Source organism: Sebastes umbrosus, chromosome 5 (assembly GCF_015220745.1).
Source record: "Sebastes umbrosus isolate fSebUmb1 chromosome 5, fSebUmb1.pri, whole genome shotgun sequence".
NCBI lineage: Eukaryota > Metazoa > Chordata > Actinopteri > Perciformes > Sebastidae > Sebastes > Sebastes umbrosus.
Genome location: NC_051273.1, coordinates 18,996,240 through 19,020,242, shown reverse-complemented (window position 1 = coordinate 19,020,242; position 24,003 = coordinate 18,996,240). Strand labels below are relative to the sequence as shown.

Sequence of the window (24,003 nt, the reverse complement as noted above, 5' to 3'; positions counted from 1 at the left end):
CGTTTTCCTTGAGTAGAGATAAAGGCCCAAGGATGTGTGGTGTGATGTTTTCAGGTGCCAGTTTGTCCGCAACTTATCCTTCCTATTGGCTGTTGCAGGGCCTTACAGTCTTGATAATGGACTGTCACTATACCACCTATAGAGATTTGTTCTCATCCAATCAATGTACAGCGAGGAATGCCCCCCAAAGGAGACCCAAAGTAATGCTAAATAAGCAGGTAAAGGATAATCAGACATAATCTGACAACAGTCCACAAGGTTGTGTAGCCAGATGTTCCCTTCCTCACCACATGTATTATCAAACATAAGATTTAGTACTACTCAATACCAATGCCAGCTGTGGAGACGTTGGTATATATGGTATGTCTGTTTGTAGGACACTGATTTATATTATTTTAAAACCACGAGTTGTGTTTAAGTGAGTGGTGTTGCTGGAGCAGTAACAGTCAAATGAGAAGAGATGTGAATGTAACGTTAGCTGTTGGACAATTAAATTTATACACCTGTATTTACCCCACACCTGCCACAACAATGAGCTATTCAGTGCTGGCAGAGAGTTTGCTGTGTACTGAGTGCAACTTGAAACTGGATCCTTCCGGGTCTTTTTACATTACAAAACATAATTCTATATGGCAATTTTTATGCAATATTTGAATACTTTATATATGTGTAACTTAAAAGGAACAGCGTGTAGCATTTAGGGGGATCTATTGGCAGAAATGGAATATAATATTAATAATAAGTATGTTTTCTTTAGTGTATAATCAATTTATACGTACATACTGAATGGGTCCCCTTCACGGAGCTGGCCACTATGTTTCTACAGTAGCCCTGAACGGACAAACAAACCACTGGTTCTAAATGGGGCCATTTGCGTTTTCTCGTCAGCCACTGTAGTTTTCCGACACGCTTGGCACACGGGAGAAGTTTCAGATGGTTGCACTCTGCAACCTACCACTAAATTAGGGTTGTACCAAATACCAATTTTTGGGCTTTGAAGCTTCGGTGAAAAATATTCGAAGGTATAGTGCAAACAGTGATATCTGTCTGAGAATAACTAATAATAATTAATGTTGAATATGAATAATTCTGTGACTGATTATTCCTTATTTTATGGGCTATTTTGGGATTTATACTTTATTATTACAAAACAAAACCCCCCGAAGCATTCGAATACTGATTTGTAGGTCGATTATCATCATCAATGGTCGAAGCATTCGGGTCAGCCCTACACTAAATGCAACCAAATCCTACACACTGCACCTTTAAATGTTCATTAAACATTACTAGTCATGTCCACAGCTTCAGCAGCATATTCTAGTTCTAGTGTACATTCAGGCAAAAATAAAAACAACCCACACAGGTAGTTAAGTTATTGTAAAATTATATTAACAAGCAATCTTTCCTCAATTTGAAATAAAAAAATATCAGCAAATAAAGGCAACATAGGACAGATGTATATAATGCGTAATGTTCACAGGAAAAAAAAAAGAAATAAAAATTCTCATCACATTTACAAGACTGCTGCTAAGTTTATAATGATGCCTACTAGAATCGGTTTAGAAAGCTTTGACTAACTGAATAACTGGGGCAATATATGTAGTCAAAGATTGTATCAAAATATAAAAAAAAAAAAAAAAAAATGTGTGGGCAGGCGGGCAAGAAGGGGAAGGGCCACGGGGACGACCGATGATACAGGAGGGAAGTATGAACAACCAATAGAGATTAAAATGGGCCGCTCATTCATAGCCATTTCATCAGAATCAACCAAACTGGAGATAACACGGAAGGCTACGACGATGAAGAGCACAGAGTGTTAAGCACGGACAGGTAAAGAGATATACACCACATCTTAAAGCAGGTGTCCACATAGAGAAGAGCAGCACTAGGTAGTATGTTGTACACAGATTCTCAGCATTCATGCACTCACTTCTTACGCCGAAGTCTGGTTTTCCCCTTGACAGAACGCAACAGCAACCTAGCCGTTTAAAATTAAAACAGCCGAGAGCGCAGAATCGCATTGCTGTCAACAACAAGAGACTGAAATTGATCAAACGGGATCAATTTGACATAGTAAGAACCATCTGAGCACTTACATACCGTGAAAGGTCGTCACAATAAAAGCCGTAATCTTTCAAGTCTTTTCCCCTTACGAACCTCTTTAAATAGAAGGGTGGGCATTGGGAAGGATAGTACATTATTCAGAAAGGTGGCCACAGAGTAAAAGGCAAAAGTCCTATGTCAACTGACTTTTGTGACACGGTATGCATGGCGATAAGTAAAATGACAAAGACAAAGACTTTCCAAGCTCACAATGCATATGCACACTCTCCAGTGTTTTAAGTGACAAAAGCGGAGACATTTTCCTGCACATCTTGCACCACAAAGCAATAATTAAAAAGTACAAGAGGTAAACTTCAACCTTTTTTTTTTCTCTTCGCTCTAGGGTTGAGGGGACCGCGAGGGTTACGGGGGGAAGAGGGGAGGGGGGGGCTCTGCAAAGAACGTAAAACGTGTCATGTATGCATTTCAGTAGCTGGTTTTGTCACACTTGGGGTTGTGATAAATGGAGAAATTGTCCTTCATTTTTGAGCAAGGAGCAGTAGTTGCCAGCCATTTGGATTTTTCCTCCGATCAGCATTCTGGCGTTAAAGTGTGGAACCAAAATGGCGCCTGTCCCTGATTCGGTGCTGATGTGTTTGGCCGTGTCCTATAGTGAGTTCAGATCCTCGGAATGATGGCAAATAATGTCGGGTGGGGATGGAGGGGAGGTCACACGCTCATCGTCATGGTTGGAGAGTACTGTGGAAGGCACAGATGGAAGAAGAGGGAATTAAAACACACCTTTTCCCCTAGCAAGACGCCCAGCTACGTCTCCACACTGCTGCTGTACTGTAGTCTGTGATGTTAATATGCTGTGACTGTGGCTTCTCTGTGTGGTCAACGGCGCTCTACCTCTGGCTTCATCAATGTACTGTTACAGTCACCGGTGATGTAAGCCGAGGAGACGACCTGGCAAGAAGGGGAGACTTACGTTCTCGCTCTGAAAGGAGTGGAGGAAGTTTCCACTCAGCTCCCCGTCATCCCTTGGGGTCCCAGGAGGATTGCTAATGCCACTTAAATTGTTTGGGGAATTCTGGAAACAAAGAGTTCACAATGTTTTTAACATGCATAACATTTCACTTTATTCACAGTTAAAAGGGATAGTTTGGGTGTTTTGAAGTGGGGTTGTATGAGGTACTTATCCATAGTCGGTAGATGACGGCCGGCACGCTCCCAGTTTGGAGAAACAGACAGGAGTTACAGTACAGAACCAAAGCAATGTACTGATGTGGACAGTAAAAAAGCAGCAAAAAACATATTTTAGCCAGCTAAAAAAAAGGCCCAACAAAAAAAACCCAATATCAGTTTAAGTGTACACTATATTTAGAATATTTTGACTACTTTACCTTGCCATGAGACGGCTATACAGTCCATGTTTCCAACATGGAACTGAAGACGATATCTATGCTCCTGCCAAAACAACCAGTCTCCATTGAAAAAGACAGCAATTTCACCTTGCTGAACATGGGAGTTGCTCGTCTACCGCTGCCTCGATCGGTTAGTTAGTTTGTGTTATTGTGTGACTTTGGTTAGTTTGGATTCTCCAAAGTCACACAACAACACAAACAAACTAACTGATCGAGGCAGCGGTAGACCAGCAACCCCCATGTTCTGCGAGTTAAATTACAGTTTTTCTCTCAATGGAGTCTGGTGTTTTTGAAAAGCGCATAGACTGATACAACGGCTTCAGTTCCCCGTCGAAAAGGGCTGTCTGACAGCAAGGTAAAGCTGTGCCTTTCTTTTAGGTGACTAAACTATGTTTTGCTGCTGCCCCGTCCACAGCAGTACATTGCTTTGCTCCCGTGCTGGTACTCTTGTCTGTTTCTCCAAACTGGGGGCGTGCCGACCGTCATCTACTGTAGGTAATACTCTGACTATAGATAAGCACCTCATACAACAACACTACAAAACACCCAAATTATCCCTTAAACCTCTAAATGCAAAGACTCTGCATGGTTCCAATATTTACCTTGTTCATTCCATCCAAATCACCAGAGCCTAAGAATGAAACAATATGAAAAACAATGTTTGTAATCTATGACTATAAGAAAGACATTTTTATATAGTGAGTCTATCTGAAATATAATCTATCGTCCTCTACTGAACTGCCACGTGGCACAGCGGGCAAAAGCACACTCTAAAATCATTTAATGCAACCCGAACATGTCTGTGTTGTTTAGTTAGGTGTATTTTAGTAGCGAGTGGTGTTACCTAGTGACCCGTTCATGTGGTGTGGTTCCATCCCAGCCATGGCTCCCAGGGGTCCGTCAGAGCCGGGGCCCATAGGGAACTGGAGGGGAAACAAGACAGTACGGACTCACCAACCACATCTCCACAACACAGTAGGCATCCAACTGAGTTCAAGATACAAATGACTAAAAATAACCAGGAACTACACAGTGCATTTCCTTCTTAATCATAGAATAGAACATTGGAACATTTTTCTGTATAAGGACATATTAAACGCACTCCCTCCTTATCAACTTTCAGTAGCTGCAACCTCCGTTCATGCGGACAAATTAGATAGCTCATTCCTAGAACCGGCACTGCTTTTGGTAAAAGCAATTTTAAAGTTTTTGGACCTTCACCTCGGTGTGAGCTACAGAGACATTTTAAACTAGATTATGTTATAAGCATGCACGATTTTAAAAACAGGATTAAGGATTATTTCAGCACTGAATGTACTTGTCCTGGCACTGAATGAAAAAATCTTTGGCTGTTGTAACTTGCCATTTGTTTTAAGTCTGTTGTCTATATTACGAGAAATGTTTTTATCTTTTTTTTAACGTTTTGTTTTTAAGTTTGTTATTTGTGTTTTTATGTGTCGCTTGTGTGAAACTTTTAAACTGCCATCTTGGCCAGGACCCCCTCGCAAATAAGAAAATCAAATTCAAAATCTCAATGGGATTATCCTGGCTAAATAAAGGTTAAATAATAAATCTGCTACTGTGAACTTCAGTCCCTCTTTCAACTGAAATGTCCTTGTTCTGATCGTTTCAGCTCCACTGACTAACTGTTTCCTACAGTATCAAATAACACAAAAACAGAACCAGTACAACGAGTGCATTTGTTTTGTTTCCTGGGTGGATAGTGCAACACAGGAACAGTGTAAATGTGCTTTAGTAAAGCCAGGACACCAGTGTTATAGTTAGTATAAAAGTGTTTTTCATGCAGGCCAGCTCTATCTGTACACAAGGGAGTGAAATCTGCTAAAGAATCAATTTAATAAACCATAAAAATGAAATACTTAAAAAAAAAAAAAGTTTTTTAAAGTGTGTAAAAGTGTTTTTCTGTCTGTAGTTTCTTTTCCCCTTCAACAGCCGAGCAGGGGCTCGGGTCGATGTGTGTGTTGATTTGTCTGAAAGCTACTCTTACATCCTATATCCAACTGTGAGAAAGACACGAGACTAGATCATATAATGCAATTTGGTGATATGGACGTTATCATCATCCACAGAAGAATCTGAATTATTTAGTTTGTAAACCCTTTTTGTACAGCAACGACATACATTTAAGAGTAGAATCATTTTCAAGCCCAACGAAGATCAAATGTATTTGCAACACGGATGTATAGACCAGATCATCACACCAGCAGCAAGCAGTCATTAGACAACGTAGTGTGTTGTGATAGTAGAGAGGTCAGGTGTTCAGTTAATGGTACAAGCTTTTCATAACGACGTGTAATGGAGCTCACAACACACTGTATACCTTAGCCACTTAATTGTTGTGACCCCTATTACATTCACAGGCCTGACCCTGATGCTTAGGTGTGTTGTTAAAACAGATTGCTTGACACGGAATGGATGGTGGGCTGAGTGCAAAAGGGATATAAGCAATTAGGTAGTTAGTGGGTTACAAAAATAATTTTCTAGAAAGTGCTCAGTCTTCAAATATATGCCAATACCCTTTTCCCTCCAAAATTAGCATGTATACGCTGGTTTTTTAAAACACGGAAAAACTCACTAAAATGCCAATGCCGTGCCGTTGCAATGGCCTTTCTGTTTTTATTTTATTGTGTCACATTCAACATCACAGACACGCCGGTCTGCACCAGAAAAATATTATGGTGGTTACTTCTTTTTTTTTTTTTTTTATATCTCTTACTTATTCAGTCTCTCTTTGAAACTCTCAAACCAGAGTTGGTGACTGTTGGAACAGTGAAAAGACAAATGCGGTTTTGATGAGTTTTATTTTGTTTCTGTGGAATTTCAATGAAATGTGTTTTACGACGATCAGTGAGGTAAAATCCCTGTTGCCTGACTGGAGTCTGGTGGCTTTGAGGAGAGCTTATTAATTGTATGTTTTTAAAGTTAATAAATTATAATAATTGTCCAAATCCCTGTTTATTTTATTTATTATATATTCACTTCAACGTGCGTCACATAGCAAAGCGCCGGAAAAGGGGCAAATATTAGCGTGTCCACCCAGGTGTCATGTTTCCATCACTGCTGAACGGAGCTGGAGCCGATAAATACCCGTGACTACTGCAGAGTTATTTGTTCTGGGAATAAATACCGAATGAAACAAACAAATTCCCACTGAAGGCAAAAGCCAGATGTTGGGTGTTCTTGGGTTTTTTGTTCGTTGGGAAAGGGGCTACTTAACGCAATAATCACAATATCCAGAATAAAGAGAACTTACATTATTTCGGTTGCCGGGTCCAGTGTTGATCATAGTGTACAAATTGTCACCAGAGTTGTTTGAGTCTGAAAAAGGTGCAATCATACATATAATAATTTGTACTGGATAGTGCATAAAAAGCCTAATGTTTAACAGCTCAGGTCAGGGAAGCACTAACCTGCAGGGCTGGGCATGATGGGAGTTCCTGGCGGCCCCCCACCTCCAGAAGCACCCTATGGAGAATAAACACATAAACATTTAAATGTAAAAACAGTCTTTAAAAATTGTATTTTCCTTAGCTGAAATTCATATAGTGTGTGGAAGCTGAGATGCCAGGATGTGTTCTCACCCCGTATGCACCAGGAGAGGGTGATGAGTAAGGCATCTGAAACCAAAAACACAAACATTACAGACCAGAAATGGGAGAGTGCAAACCCTTTCTACACCTCAAAATGTCATCATTCATCATTTGATCATCTTAATACCATTATAGCGGTCTGTCCAACTGTCTGTGACACATAATACTACAATTACATCCCAGACTAGAACCTTGGAGCACATTAGACCTCGGCCGCTCTGAGAGGAGATCTGACTGCAATCTGAACCAGCATTTTTTTCTGGCTGGATGTGTGTGTGTTTGTGCATTAGTACTCACAGAGTTGGCATTGTTGGGATTGGGCCATGGCCGACCAGTCCCTGGGCCCCTAGACGGTGAGACCAATACACATTTTAGTTAGATAATACATTAAGGTTGAAATATTTGTGAGTAGGGATGTCACAATACCAGTAGTCGATACCAATACCAGTGAAATTACACGATTCTCAATACCCATTTGATACCACGGTAAAAAACAGAAGTAAAACAATAAATCATGTACTTCCAAATCCACTCCTTTATTACCGTTTGCATACTGGTTTTTGTTAGGAAGTTAAACAGGTCTTAATTTTCTCTCTATTATCTATTGAAAACATCTCCTTCAAACAACTGGATTTATTCAAGTTTCTCGCCAAAAAAATACATTTTACGGGATTACATTTGAACTCATCATGATAACGTTATAATTGACCTTCACCCAAAACTATATTTGAATAGAGCCTGAATGCATCATGTAATGTAACTCAAGGGCACTTCCTGTGTTGAAATAAACAGGACAGGAGCTAGTTAACGTTAGCTGTTAGCAGCCGGTAAGCACCACAGTCCTGCACAGATCTGTTGTTCGCAATGTAAGGAAAAAATAGGGTGCGTCCCCTGAACGTGTCAATAGTGAGTTTACTGCATCCTAAACACATTTCTATCGTCCCCGGGATGCAGTACTGTAGAAAAACGAGTACTGTCACGTTTTCAGAATTTTGGCATCGACTTGGTATCGAAGTATCAGTTCTCGTGACATCCCTACTTGTGAGAGAATATATTTACAAATGACAATAGGCTCACATGTTTACACCTGGCATACCGGGACCCATGGTGTTGTGTGGAGGCCTCATCCCGCCACCGAAGTTCTGAGAAAAGAAACAAAAATAATATAATTGTCTGTGAAAACTGATTTTAAACCACAGGGTGTAGTGATAAGAGAAACATCTATGGAATCCACTGATACCATCAAATAAACTTTGGTTTGGATTTGGTTGGTAAAAACATTTACAAAACGTTTTTACAAATGAGTCTAAAAACCAGTCTAGTAAAAATCCAGTGACTACTGGGTCATCAAAGCAGTGGTGATATTATTCTATGTAAGTAGAATGACCTACCTGAGGGCCGGGCCCCATAGGTCCCATGCCTCGAGGGCCGCTCATTCTCTGCATTGGCCCCAAGTTAGGATGACCTGGAGGGAAAAAGGAGATTTATATGACGCGATCATCCGGGAAATAATTTCTCTGCTGCAGGTAGTTTAAGTGAATACAGTACTGAGTCGCACCTTGTGGCCGTGTTGGGTCCATGTTGGGCAGCATGGGATGAGGACCCGGTCCTCCGCCTGGTGGCTACAGGGGATAAAACACAAACACTCAATGAAACTGCAGTTTTAAATATGTGATATGTATTGTGCATCCATGCTGTATGTGTGCGTGTGTGCGTGTGCGTGTGCGTGTGCGTGTGTGTGCTCTACCTGGCTGGCCATCCTGATGGGGGGACCTCTTGGGCCTCCAGCGAAGCGAGGCGACATGAATGACTACGACAGAAACAACATTGCTCTATGAGATTTAAATAGAGAAGTGACACAAATCTCTAAAATGTAGTACTATGCTAATTTCTCTTGTGCGAATACTGAAGCAGCATAAAGCATTAAGCTGAGACAGATGCCAAAGCATGAAACATCAGCACTGAGAACCAGCGTTCCCAAATGACCGCAGATTGCAAAAACAGAAAAAAAAGAGAGAAAGAGGGAGAGGGAGTGTTACCTGACTGTGAGGTCCCATCATACTGTTAGGGGGAGGAGGCTGAGGGTGAGGAGAGCCTTGGGGACCCGGAGGACCCTGTGGCATCGCACCAAATAAAGGAGGCAAGGAGGAAGACAGAGGAGAGAGAGAGAGATGAAGAGAGGAAGAGGGAGCGAGAAACAGAGGTGACAAAAAGAGGGGCACAGAGAGAAGCAGGGTTACTGCAGGGCAGAGGACAGTTGGAGTGCGAAAACCAAAGTGTGGCGCAAAAAAATCTCCAAAAATAAGATGCTCATTTACATGTATCATACACAGTAAACGAGAGAGACCGAGCAGAGAAGAGCAAGCAAATGACTTAGCCTTGAATGAGAGAACAGAGACAGAGAGATGGAGAGGATGTGTGCTCTTTGCCTGTCAGTCAAGTCTTGAAGAAGCCTGCTGCATGCAGCATGTTATCAGCGCTAATTTCCCTGAATTAACAGTGTCAATTAAGCTCTGTGCAATTAGCTTTATAACAACACTAAACACCGGCACTGTGTCGCTAATGTTGCTGATCTGACAGAGAGTGAGGGGTCTAATTGAGCCTCCTCCAATGGATTCTCATATGGAACGTATGAGCGTGTGTGCGTTCATGTATCAATGTCAAAATGTCTATCCTGATATTAACGTGATCACATAATGAGTCACGCCTTTGTGGCTTCTAGTGCATAATAAGCTGGTGGATTTGAGTTTTGTCTAGTGGAGGCAGAGCAGCATTGCATTTTGATGTCACCCCTTAGAGCCGGTTCCACACAGCTGCCTGCCAAGAGTTTATCCTCATGAGGTATTGATTTACAGTAGGTGCTGCACCTTTCGATTTCTCCATTAGGGAAAATGGCCAGGCCACGCCTGCCTGTTTACAGCACTGGAGGGGCCCAGGCAGACAGAACGTCTATGATGTTTACTACAAGTTCACTGGGCAGAGTGGAGCAAAACAAAAGACAAAAGCAGGGTAGATACCAATATGGAGACCTGCAGCTTCATGAGATATACATACAAAACCCTGACAGCATTTTACAAAGCGGGAGGCTGCAGAAGTGCAGCTAGAAAAATGATCAGTCCATTTAATAAGTTGTCCATCCCAACCAACGTGTTCTCATCCCAACTCGTCATATACTGACGCTTTGTCAGACCCCTCGACGTCACTCTTTTCAGTCGCAGTAAACACGTGCCTAATGTTGTGAAGTAAACAAAAACACTTGCGTAGGTTAAGGCAATAAAACCACTATAGTTGGGCTTAAAACTACTACAGTGAAAATGAGTGTGTGTGTTTTCATTCTTAAAGCTACGTCACCACACTTCCGGTGCACGTTTTGAGCGTTTAATATTGACGCTGATGGGTTTACATTGTAGATGCGTCTCACACTGACGCTAAAGGGTGCCTTAAGCGTCGGTATCCAATTCCGACAGACGTGGCAAAGCGTCTGTATTTGATGCTCTGTGGATGAGAACATGCTGGTCCATCCACAGGAAACCAATTCAGGACAATTTTGAAGATCTATTATGAAGTGATTTATCAAGTGAAAACAGTGAAGTAGAGGGGGAGTCAATTTAAGAGTATCCCTAACAGTAAAACACAGTATCAGTGTGGTGATTGGCTGACCTGGAAAAAGCCGGGTGGCATGGGTCCTCCTGGCATGCCCTCACCAGGGGGCATCCCTCCCATCACAGGACTGGGAGCTGCTGCTGCACTCTGAGAAAAGAGAAGAGACAAAACATCAACATTACAACCTCTCAATGTGCTGCACACAATAAGTAGACTTGTTCTAATCTCACTTCACGCATGGAGCTTTAACATGCAGACAAAATGTTATTGTTGGAAATCTATTTTTATCCCTTCATGACGAGGTTCTTGGCACAGCTGGCTGCTGGAGGAGCACATCAGGAAATGTTCCTGAACATTTCCTGCATGGGGTCATGTGTGAGTTGGAGCAGGGATCGATATTCAGGGAAATCTGTACCGCCAATTTCCCACCTCAAGACCTCATAACAGTTCAGGGAAAATGCCCATACAGCTGTTCTGTGAATGAAAGCTGTCACATTGCAGGGACAAGCAGGTAAAGGGTTACGTCTGTCTGACGCTTTCACGTGGAGTGAGGGAACCAATCACGCCACTCATGAGGTATTTGTATCCGCGACTTGTTTACACTTGAGCATTTACATCAATGCTTTCCCTTGTCTCACAATCTCGTTAAGTATTAAATACATTACAAGAACATTGGCACCAGACAAAAACTGCTCCTCGCACACCATGTTTGTGAAAATAATAATGTGCATTATCCGGCCAATCTTCTTCTTCTGCGTTTTATAGCAGTTGGCATCCATAAGTATTGCATTACCACCATCTGCTGAACTTTCATGTCACGATAATCCAGGCCAAAATAATTGCGATTCATGATGCTATCCCAGTAATCATCAAAATATGCTTAAAACTCTTAAAATGACACTAAAACATACTAGAATCACTTTACCTTACATTTTGTGAAGAAACAAATATTTTTTTTGCATCACAGATGGGACACACCTTTTTTAGTGAACATTGTTTTTAGTGAAAAACAAACAAATGTTATCATAACTCAGGCGTCGTGCATAAATAAAAGCATAAATAAATAAATAAAAATAGCAACATTGTGTGAGTCTCTTACGTGATCATTTTTCACCAATACATGAATATTTTTCACTTCTACCTCCATGATTATCCCGATGATGGAAATTCACCACGATCAACTTATTGTGTTTTTTATTGCGATCCGCGATAAAATCCTATATCGTCCCATCCCCATGTGGACTTACCCAGTTTATTCCAGCATATGGTCTTAGTGAAATCGCACAAGACGGAAATGTTCCTGACAATCTGAATGGGTTAATGTACGTTATGTGGAAACAGGTTTCATGACCCGTGTCCAGATTTGTGAATTAAATTAAGATTAAATTACATGTAAATTGCTGTTTAAACATAATTTAATCCGCCCTCAACATATCTAAAAAGAGATGGAAACATTGATTCTGTAGACCTGGATCATTTGTGGATCTACAGTATGAAAGCGGTGTTAATAGGGTCCTTTGTTGAGGCTCCTGTGCCCCGCTGATCCAGGATCCAGAGGATCAGATAAGTATCAGTGGGATTCACTGAGTCAGTGGCTCCAAAGTGCTGCTACACAGCAGGGGCTTGCTGGGCCGATTTCCTGCTCAAACCGCAGCCCTAATTCACTAATGTGCCATTTGCTTCGGTCACACGCTCCTAATTGACTGAGTTTTTCTTCCCTGTAGCCGAGGCAATCTGAGATGAGCTAATGTCTTCAGAGCTGTGGGCTTTAGCCTCCAAACAACAGCTACAGAACGAGAGAAGCTCCGTCAGTCCCATTTCTTAATGCGCAGCTCACTCACGTTATAGTGTAGATGTACGCAAACAATCTATGTTTATTACAACGACGGATGTACCAGCGCACACACACACTCTGTCCAGAGCTCTACAGACATCACTGGTCAATAGCCAACACACTCCCTGGTATCGACTGCTCCTTCCCTAATTATATCTTCTCAGGCTGCCACTGCAGGGCCACTGTGAAATACCTCAGCAGGGAGAGAAGTGAGGCCACAGAGAGAAGTCACGTCTCATCGGTCCTCACAACCACCATTGGGACACGGACACAGGGACACAGAGAGCCTGGAAATACAGTTTCTTTACTGAAATATACTGCTATAAATGTGTAGGAGAAGAAGAGATTTCAGTTGATCCGCAGACCAAATTTGCACTCTTCCTCGCCCACCTTCACCAGTTACTCTCAACAACCCAGCTCATTCAAGTGGAAATGGTTGCTCTCAGTATTTGGTAAATTAAAATAGCTGACATACCCAGAAAACTTGATCCCACTAAGGTGCGAGCAGCATGTACGTGTTTGGTGACCTGACTGGTCCGTGATGCTTTTTACCAAAGGCAAAAGAAACAAGTGTTCGCTCAGTCGTGACAGTTTGTACTTTTCTCTTAAGTTTATAATTTGTCACCTCAAGTGTCCACAGTCAACACTAGACTTTTATTTTGGTGAATCGCAACTTTAATTAACCTCTTAAAAATCCAATGGAACGCCAATATTTCAATGGTTGTAGCCGTCTCAGTTTTAAAGCTAAGAGTGAAATATTTTGGTTGTTAGATATGATTAAGAACAGAATCCTAGTTGTCAACTACAGTTGAGGAGATAACCGTGGGTAAAGTCAAACCTCTGATCAGAATAGTCACTTCTTCTATAGTCAATTAAATATTGAAAATAAACTATATCCCCATTTTTTGGGGACCCCCTGGAACTCCCTCAAGGACCACTGGGGGGCCCCGGATCCCTGGTTGAGAACCACCGTTTCAGATGAAACAGGCGGGCACACTGAACTTCAGGCTGCAGATTGTGTTTACCACTGTGACCAGCAGCAGTCCTCATCCCATGTCATGCTTTTTCATACGTCAGATGACTAATTTGCCAAATCTTTGCGGGTCTTTAGACCGCGGAGGAAACGTGGACAACAGTGGGCTGAAGGAACCTTTTAGTTCCTTCAAAAGTAGTTCTACTTCTGATGGAAACCCCGCTTAGGTTTCTGATCTCTGCCTGACATGAGGGTACATTTATGACCCTAGTCTCTGAATACTGCTGTATTCATCAGAGGCATTGTGAAGGTTACAAGCTGAAATGCGTTGGTCCAACTATAAAGTTGTTCTGTATACTACAAGCGTTGCTGGAGTTTTACCTCTTCAGGCTTTTCCCCTTCTCAATACAACTTGAAGTAGGTGACGTTGTGCCAGAAATCCCTACTCTTCTTCTAATATACAGCAGTACATTGACAGTATATCGTATATAGTACAGTATCTCTATCACCCACTAAAATCATCTGACCAAGTTGCACTGAATCACCCTCTTTACATCAAATTATCATTAAATACATATCGTTTTTCGCTTTTAATCTCACCATATTGGGAGTACACACCAAACAACTGTTATATAACCAAATCATCTGCATACATAAAACACAACCTGTTTTGCAAGAAGTGAACTGCCCAGACAAGTCATCCACACGCAAGTCAAACAAGAATGAAGTGAAGATCTCATCCTGGTTGCCTGACACAATTACTGACTTCACCCAGCAATTACACCATCTAACCTACGTGGTCCGACAGGTTTACCAACACAAAAGAATTCTGGGTAAATATTGAGATTGTTTTATAAGGAAGTGTTTTCATGTTTCATTAAATCAAATGGCAGGAAAAGCAACTTAGAAGAACATAAAGTGTAGTTGTGACTACAATAACTTTAAAAAAATGATTTCTTTAACAGCAGAAATGGACATACTGTATATGTGCAATGTTTTCATGCATTAACATTTTATGAAGGATACTAGCCAAAGGTATAAGTTCACTGATATAACTACTATTTTACGGCTTTATACTATTATATACTGCTTTATGGTTTACGATAGGAACTAAAAGCACTTGGATCATAGTCTTGCACCATATTGAATACACCACAAAGCTTCTGCCATCGCATACCAATTCCTTACTTTGTTACTTGTACCACTTGCATTATTAAAAAGGCATTAAAGGGCTTGTACAGTTATTCATAGTTAAAATTCATAGTTACAAGATTTCATTATAGTTTTTCCATGACAGTCAAACATAGAAGAAAGACAGTATGATAATACAAGGACACAGCTCTCTCACAGACAAGACAAACCGGTGTGACCATAGGAACACATGCATGCACATGATCTTACATCAAGACACGCTTCGCTCCAACTAGAGATGCACCGATATCAGATATCGGGCCGATACTAGGGATGGGTCATGATTTTCAAATAGTCATTAAATTATAAAAAAAAACACTAGTTTAAGCGACTATCATCCTGTCTTAAAAAATATATATTTTCCCTTGTTTTAACCGTCGCAGGCGCTGCCTGGTAGTTACGTTGCTCCCGGTAAAACGTGTGTGGGACGTTCAGTTCGACTCTTTTCTGTCAGCGCAGGTGTGTGTGTGTGTGTGTGAGAAAGCGGCGTCGCGCCCGTCGTAGTTTCAGCAGGTAGATCAGCTGTTCCAGCAGCGAAACATACTGTATCGTAATTCAAAAATTCACCAAACCCGTCTTGGTTTGTCTCTCTACTGGCCTCTTCCACTGTTACAACAATATGGAACAGTGGTCGATGAGTAATAGACGATGATTAAATGACGAATAAAATCATTGACTAGTTCCCAGTGATTATACTTTACTTACTTTTACAGTGATTATAGGGTATTCGGTATCAGCTGAAAAAGTTAGATTGGTGAACCCCTAGCTCCAACACATAAATATAACTTTTTTTGTCTATTTAAATAAGTATTACTTTACAAGAACAGACAAGATGGTTGAAACCAGGAGTGAATATGGAGTCCAACAATATAATATATATGAGTCCAACAACGACGGTATTATAGAGGAGGGTATGATGGTGTGAGTCCAGGAATGACGTTATTGTGTCCTATAAGCCGATCCCTCTCCTATCCAGATATGACAGTGATGATGCAGCTTCCTTCATGCTTATAGGGTTCAGAAAGTCCATGTATTTAAGTAAAAATAATTGGCCTTTCTAACTTTCCAGTTCATAAGAATTATGCGTTTTTGTTGCAAGGCATGCAACTTTGCAAATTTAGTGCTCCATCAGACAGTGTGCCTTTTAGCAGTAGTAAATTCTTCAACTCCAGCAAAGTGTGTGTTGTCTTTTTTAACCAAAAGAAAATATTATTGATTCAAACTGGAGGAAGAAGTTACTCTGTTGATTATAGGTAAAGATTGATCTACAGTTTAGAGCTGCAACGATTAATCGATTAGTTGTCAACTATCATATTAATCACAAACCATTTAGTTTTTTAAGAAAGGTAGGTTGCAGCCCTACTACGGTTTATGGCTAGTTTCATAGTAGAATGCTATTTGCTCCTACAACCACATTGCCTGGTCCTTTCACAGTGAAAATGCTTGTTTTGTTCTTCTACCATTAAGTATAAGTAGCCCGTTCCTGTAATATAGAAACAATCAAGTCAAACAAAGCTAAATTTAAGGTATTGAGTCATAAAACAATGTCAACAATCTGTATTGCTTTATAGGAGTCAGAAACGCAACGTGCATGGCGGGTTCCCAGGCATGTTATGTTAATAAATCTTTATCACGTCCTACTACAGGCCACAGCTGTGCTTGCTGGACTGTCCCAAACAGCCTGATGCTGCTTTCGGTCTAAACGAGGCGCGTCTGTCCACAGACTCTGGTACAGGAAAGGGGCAGATGTCTCAGCCCAGCCCCGGGCTACGAGCCTCTTGTCTGGGGCCTTCCATACAACTTCCCAGGGGACCTCTTTTAAGGCAGACTACCCCCCACCCAACATGATTCAGCGCGTATGTGTGTGTACTTTAGAGCACACGAGCAATCCCGGCCAAACAAATTTCCCCTGAATTCTCGAATCACTGAAGGAGGTTACAAAAGGCCAGAGTGGCGGCGGATGTGCCTTCGCTCTCTTTACAAAAACAAAGAGAGGGAGGGGGGAGAGAAAGAAGTAAAGCAGGGTGAGGATGACCAAGAGGTTGACTGAGGTAACTGTGCAAAAGCAGTGGTATACACAGGGAGAGAAGAAAAAATGTAAGATTTAACAGGGATGTAGGAGGAATGATTTGGGGGGGTTGGGCTGCAGCGCAGACCACCCAACTGCCGTCTCATGACCTAGCGTGCTCTTAACAGCCTCACTTCTTCCACTGGAACCAACGCTCAAAAGAAACCAGCCCCTATGTTTAGCTTGTAAATGTTTAACCATCAATCAACATCATAAAACCCACTCTGGATCCTGACTGGATGCTCTCTCTCTCTCTAGTTACTTCTAGCAGGTCCCTTCCACTTCTCATCTCTTCCTCCCCAACCCCCATCCTCTTTTTATTCCCTGAGCTCCTCGGCGGTGGTGGATGCTGGGCATATGCCACACTGCCACTCCCCTTTCTTTTTCCAATCTGCCCCTCAGCTCCGTGACAGCCATCAATCAGCCGCTGACGCCATGGCGACGGGGCCCCTCGGGGAGCATTCGTCAGGCCCAGCGTGAATACGCCGGGGTTTTTACGAGCTAACAGAGCAGCGCTCACCTCCCCCACACCTAGACAAAGGCTAGGGTCCAAGGACTTGTACTGTCCACACACACATATACACACACTAGCCTGACCCCCAACATCCACAAATGAACACAAGGAGAACGAACATCAGAGCGAAGGGCAACCACAAGATGTCAGGGAGAGCTAACCGCACAGAAAGCGCACTGCCCAGACTGACGAGTCACTGTTCCCTCATTTGCTTAATGTTTTCCATGTTATGAAAATCGTCTCCGTCACACACGAGCTGCAATCTAACATCTTATGTGTTGTTTAATCTGTCACAGCCGGTCTGAGGATGTTTCCTCACTGTAATACAAGGGAAATTGAAAAATAATAATACAAAATTGTTCAATTGCTATTATTATGTACCCGAATGCTTCGAAGCTTCGACCATTGCCATGGAAATGGACCTAAAAAAAATCAGTATTCGAATGCTCCTTTTTTTTTTTAAATATAAGTATGTAATAATAAAGTATAAATCCCCAAATAGTCCATGAAATGAGGAATAATCAAAAAACATTATTCATATTCAACATTAATTATTCTTTGTTATTCTCAGACGCATATCGCTGTTTGTTGTGTGTAGAAGTGCGTGTGTGTATAGTAGTGCGGCAGCGGCACTGAAACCGGGGAGGTAGACAGACAGAAGAACATGTTAGCCTGCTGCGTTGTGTTGCGCCGCAAAGCTTCGAATACCTTCGAATATTGGTCACCAAATCTTCAAAACCCAAGAAAGGTTTTCGGGACAGCCCTAATTATTATGATTATTTATGTCTAAAAAGATATTTTTCTCCAAAACAGATGCAAAGTTTTGAAATCTGTGACACTTTTCTACATTTTAAGATACAATCACAACATAAAAAAAGTATCCAACCCAAGCAAGCAACCGAAATGAATCAAAGATATTGCAATCAATTACCATGAAGTAAGCTCTGTGACTTCAGGCTGGTTTCAAACAAAACACATCCTTTGTCTGTACGGGTTGGAATAATAAGGAATGTGGTTATTGAAAAAGGGCAGAGCCACGCTGTAGCCTCGCTCCTGCTCCCAGGTCACCTGCCAGATCAGGAGGCCTGTTACCCTGACAACCCTATCTGCCAAGAGCAGGACCAGCATCTCTGCTTTAACCCCTTCCTGTCTGATACCAGCCTTCGTACAAACTGGGCTGTGCATCAGTCATCCGGAGAGGACTCCTTAACCTCTAATGTCTTTCCTTAGCTGTGCTGATGCAGCAAAACCTGCATATTTTTCTTATTAAATTTACAGTCATGATGAAACACAAAGATGGGAACCGCAGCAGCCACTGACCAGCGATTTCTTTTGAATGCTGACTCAAAGCTGGAAACAATGCAGCACTATCTCTAAAATTGCATAATTATCAAGATGCAAAACATCCATACCATGCAAATATGGGTGTGCTATCATAAGAGGAGCAATGCGCTACCGAATGATGTACTTGTCTTGAGCGATGTTTAATAGATTTTGGATCCGAGGCTGCTTTTACAGTTTCAAATTCATTAGGATGATGTCACTGCAGATAATATGTTTCACTATATACAGCAGTTGAGCTACCACACATCAGGGCAGCTGGAAGTCTTCAATCACGCTGTGTGTGTATTAAGTCTTAGAAGTTGTGCAGAACACACAGCAGTTTCTTTTTCAAGACTGAGGCGGGGAGCTCGAGCGTGGCGTGGATAGGAGGGAGAGAGCGCTCGACAGGTCTGACTCAGGACATGCTGACATCAGCATCATTTTCCCAGAAGCCTATAAAGCTCGCTGTTGGGCGCATCATTCGACCCACCGACAGGGCAAGATGACCGATCGTAAATTCAGGAGAAAAAAGAAAAAAAAAGATGCCGTCCCAAATTGGATTAGGTAGTTAAATACAGCTACAAAAGGTGCAATGGCAAAACAAAATTACTTATATCTCTAAAAAAAATGTGCAAAACACCAACGAGAAACATCTTTAAGAGATATTTTATTCCACCCTTTTGTCATTTATTATTTTATTTTATGATGTCTATTTAAAATACTTATTAATTGTTAAGATATTAGCACTTTCATCCCAACCGCTTGGGCCACTTAGGCTATTACTTACTTAATATTTAGCCTTTCTTTGGACTGACCCGAATGCTTCGAAACTTAGACCTTTGCCATGATAATCAACCTCATCAACCAAGTATGGAATAATAAAAGTATTAATCCCCGAGCCGCTACGAACTCTTTGAACACCTTCGAATATTTCTCACTGACGCTTCGAAGCCCAAAAAATGCTACTCGGGACAACCCTACTTTAGACGCTAGTTTTTCATTTTCTCATGTAATTTACCCCATGGCAAAGAACGTTTTTAAGTGTCTGCATATCTGTGTAGCCCAAAGACAAATTTCCTCACAAGTAGACAATAAAGATGTCTATTCTACACTAAAGAAAGCAAAAAACAAAATCTGACAGACACGATTTTAGTGTGAATCACGATCATTCTTCAAGCTAAAAGGGGAATCACAATAACCTGAAGCTGTATCACCCTTGAAGGGGAATGTGGGAGATTTTGTCAGCACTCGTGTGTTGACAAACAGAGATTATGAGTACTTTGCTCTGATAGCTCCAACAAAAAAAAAGTCTGACTCATTGCACAAGCCGAGTTGGGCGGCGAATTATTTACACCACTTCTTTCTTAGCCTTGAGAGCAAAAGTTGTTGTCTTCTTTAGCCGAAGACAGAGCAATATGTGCAACATGTACTCACGTAATCATGGAAGGCTTTTGCTTCGCTGGAGTGGTCACATGACTCTCTCCTCTCTGGTGCAGCACAGTACAAGTCCCAGAATACGCTGTGGACAAGACAGGTCATGATACAAACAAAACCACACAAACAACCCCTGGACATGTTTACAGAAAGACGAGAATATTATCACTTACCACCACCAGGAATGTAGGAATCCAGGGGGTTCTCCGAGTGTTATGTTTTTCTCCCATCGGATCTAGGAAAAGGGGGATTTCAAAAATTATCCATGGGTGGCATTTAAAAACATTTTAATATTGTTGTTCCTAAAAGAGCACATGGAAGACATTTACATAAGTGTTCAAATTAGGGCTGTTAAAGTTAACGCGATAATGCAAATTCGTTTTAACGCCACTAATTTCTTTAAAACCCATTATCGCAACTTGTGATTTTTAGATTGTAGCGGGTTCAGTTTTAAAGCTAGAGTGAAGATATTAGAAACTAGAAAACCTAAAAAAAAAAATCCATTGGTACCAACCATGTGGAAGGAGGTTAAATAACGCTTCAAACTTTTTGCAAGGAAAAACTGGCACGGCCATTTTCAAAGGGGTCCCTTGACCTCTGACCTCAAGATATGTGAATGAAAATGGGTTCTCTGGGTACCCACGAGTCTCCCCTTTACAGACATGCCCACTTTATGATAATCACATGCAGTGTGGGGCAATCATAGTCAAGTCAGCACACTGACACACTGACAGCTGTTGTTGCCTGTTGGGCTGCAGTTTGCCATGTTGTGATTTGAGCATATTTTTTTTATCTTAACTGCAGTACCTGTGAGGGTTTCTGGACAATATCTGTCATTGTTTTGTGTTGTTAATTTATTTCTAATAGTAAAAATATACATACATTTGCATAAAGCAGCATATTTTCCCACTCCCATGTTGATAAGAGTATTAAATACCCAATAAATCTCCCTTTAAGATACATTTTGAAGAGATGAAAAATGTGTGATTAATCGTGGACAATCATGTGATTAAATATTTTTAATCGATTGACAGCCCTAATTTAAATTTAAAAAATACATTATTGAACTTTTCCCCCAAAAATGTCACATACCTCTGATAAAAAGGTCTGTGCAGACTTCTGTGCTCCTATGTGCAACAAATACTCGTAGACGTACAGAGCCAACCTGTGTGGAGAAAAAAAAATGGATTTAATGCTTGATTATTATTATTATTATTATTATTATTATTATTATTATGAGACAGATGTAACCAAAGTGGAGCACAGTCCTTTGAGCACTTCTGAAGCAAATTAATAAGATTATCACAGAGTGCAACTGCTAGCAGCACACAAAAATGAAAGGGTAATGATAGATGTAGCAGTGTGGGAAAACACTTGTGACAAGCTGAGGATCTCCTCTTGGTTTGTGGGGAATCATAATGGAGATCTTTTGACTATAGCATAACAGAAAAATATAGACTACTGTGCCACATAAATTAATTTATTATTATTTGTTTATAAGCAAACTTGAGCATGGCACTTATCGGGATTCACCGTCTGGGAACCATAAATGTTTGTATTTTGTACAAAATAAAATAAATGTCAAACAAACAAGCAGATTGAATCTTCTTCTTCAACGGGAACAGTGATATGATGATAATATAGGATAATACTTAATTGTCAGACAGGTCTGAAATTTGTTTTGCATCACAGCATCTCCATTTGCAACATCACAGAAAGGACAAAGACAAGAAAAGATACATTTAAACATTACAATGCCTGAAGACAATATTCAGGGCCCTTCAACCTAACATTCGATCTGGGATTAGGCTCCATATTTAGGTTTAGGATTGACTGGTGTACAAAAGAGTGCTACTTCAGTCCAACCTTATTAAATCGTGGAACCCTGTGTCTCAATATTTGATGGTAACAATTCATATTCACTGTTCAAAACATGATTTGGGGTTCAGAGACGATGGAGTTAGCCAGCCTTAAGACGTTATTATGATAAATACATGAAAGGTCATGTCTCTCTTTCTTTGAAATTCTGACTAAACATTTCATTGTATAATGTAATTATTAATATTGTTAGTCTGTCTGTCTGTATGTGTATATATGTATATATGTAAAAATTCAATAAAAACATTGTTTAAAAATATATATATGTTATTTTGATATAGAACTGAACTCGCTTCCTGTGAAGACTCAGTATCCTGCAATAAAGCTGGTTGTGGAGTGGGAACTGAGAGACGATACAAAAAAAGACCTGTTCTGCATCAGGTTCCCAGTTCAGATTGTGAGCTAAGCTAAACCAGCAACAGTACCTCTCTGACAAGTGTTATTTTGTTTATTTAAAAAAAAAAAGGGATTCAGCTTTGAGTAAAAACCTGAAGAATTGGAGTATATATATATATATATATATATATATATATATATATATATATATATAATATAATGTAATATATAATCTAAGAAATATTTATAATATAAAATAATTGTGATATATATGATCTCCAAAATATGGAGCCTTGAAAAGTTTTTCTGTTTTTGATTGGACTGATTGGAGGTTAAAGGAAAGTTCATATCAATGCAATATGTGCAATATTAAAAAAATGCCTGTGCAATATTTTTATAGTATGCAACCTCTACTGCTATTTTTTTATAAAAAAAAAAAAAAAGGGATTCAGCTTTGAGTAAAAACCTGAAGAATTATAGAGTGTATATATATATATAATCTAAGAAATATTTATAATATATATATATATATAACAATTATTTTATTTTATAAATATTTCTTAGATTATGCCTTAATGAAATATTATATATATATTATATGATATGATATATATATTAATTATAAAATAATTCTTTCCAAAATAATATTCTACAATAAAAAGACATTTTTATATAAGAGATTATATATATAGGCACAATCTAAGAAATATTTATAATATAAATTAATTGTGAGATATATATATATAAAAATTATAAAATAATTCTTTCCAAAATAATATTCTACAATAAAAAGATATTTTTATAAATGACTCTAGTGAGTGACTATAGAGAGAGTCGAGCACACACAGGCCCTGTGAACAATGGCTGCCAAATAGCCCTATGCCAAAAACACATTAAATGGGGACTGTGCAACCAAAGAGCCAGCTAGTGATTCACTACAATGAGAAGGGTTAAAGGAAACAGTCTATATATTAACGTCGTGTTGTGATATGTAAAGAAAAGCAGTGTATTAGCTATGGTACAACAGTATCCTGCTGCCACTGTGATGAGGCTGAGGGAAATAAAGACGGAGAGGAGCGCAACAGAGGAAACAATGTAGAAAGAAGGCGATGTTATTGTCTCCCCTGAATAAAAGCAGCATTATGAGACTACAGACGGATAAACTGAGGTGTAAAGACACAGCAGAAACAGCAGCTCAAGAGGAGGAATGGCGAGCAAAGAGACAAGGCGGTTCATTCAATTCTCGGTTAGAGGAGGAAACCGACTAGTAGCTCCGTCCAGCAGCAGAACAACAAGAGAGAGAGCAACTTAAAACACACATTATCAACGTTTTATGAGCTTACTTTTCTCGTGCTTGGCCGTCCGACGGAACCGGGGTGCCTTTGCCTTTGGGGAACATTGTTTTTTGTGTTGTGGGAGGACGAGACGACCGCCTTTGTCGCTATTTCATCTGTCAGATCATCGCGACCCTCTCTCTTCTCTCGCTTCTCAACTCAACCAACCTGACGACTCAACCGAGCCTGAGTCCTAAAGGAGGGGAGAGAGGAAGAGGCGGGGCTTGGGGAGTGATTGATGGAGCCAGCAGCCAATCAGAAGGCGCCGTTCGTCTCTTAAGGTCTGCCTTCGTTGTGCTTTCAGTTTTGCTGTTTTGACGTTGGTATCAAAGAGCGTATATTTAAGGAGGATTTATTTAATAGTTCCCCCTGTTGTTGATTCTGACACAGATCTATTCTGACACATATATATATATATATTAATTATAAAATAA

General features: G+C 40.5%; 1 protein-coding gene across 2 annotated transcripts; it reads right to left on the bottom strand.

Moving 5' to 3' along the window:
- Positions 1-1,367: 1,367 nt before the first annotated feature.
- Positions 1,368-23,753, bottom strand: ssbp3b (single stranded DNA binding protein 3b). 2 transcript variants are annotated; one of them, XM_037769400.1, is made up of 18 exons: positions 23,579-23,753; positions 21,114-21,186; positions 20,195-20,256; positions 20,022-20,106; positions 10,742-10,831; positions 9,121-9,195; positions 8,829-8,891; positions 8,640-8,703; positions 8,473-8,546; positions 8,159-8,223; positions 7,379-7,427; positions 7,073-7,108; positions 6,902-6,956; positions 6,745-6,809; positions 4,315-4,393; positions 4,073-4,101; positions 3,035-3,136; positions 1,368-2,802 (listed from the first exon to the last, which is right to left on the bottom strand). In XM_037769400.1, exons 1-18 carry the CDS (start codon positions 23,632-23,634, stop codon positions 2,773-2,775), a joined length of 1,152 nt encoding a protein of 383 aa, XP_037625328.1. In that variant the 5' UTR covers positions 23,635-23,753; the 3' UTR covers positions 1,368-2,772. The 2 variants fall into 2 exon arrangements, with proteins under 2 accessions (XP_037625328.1, XP_037625330.1); XM_037769402.1 differs by lacking the exon at positions 9,121-9,195.
- Positions 23,754-24,003: the final 250 nt, after the last annotated feature.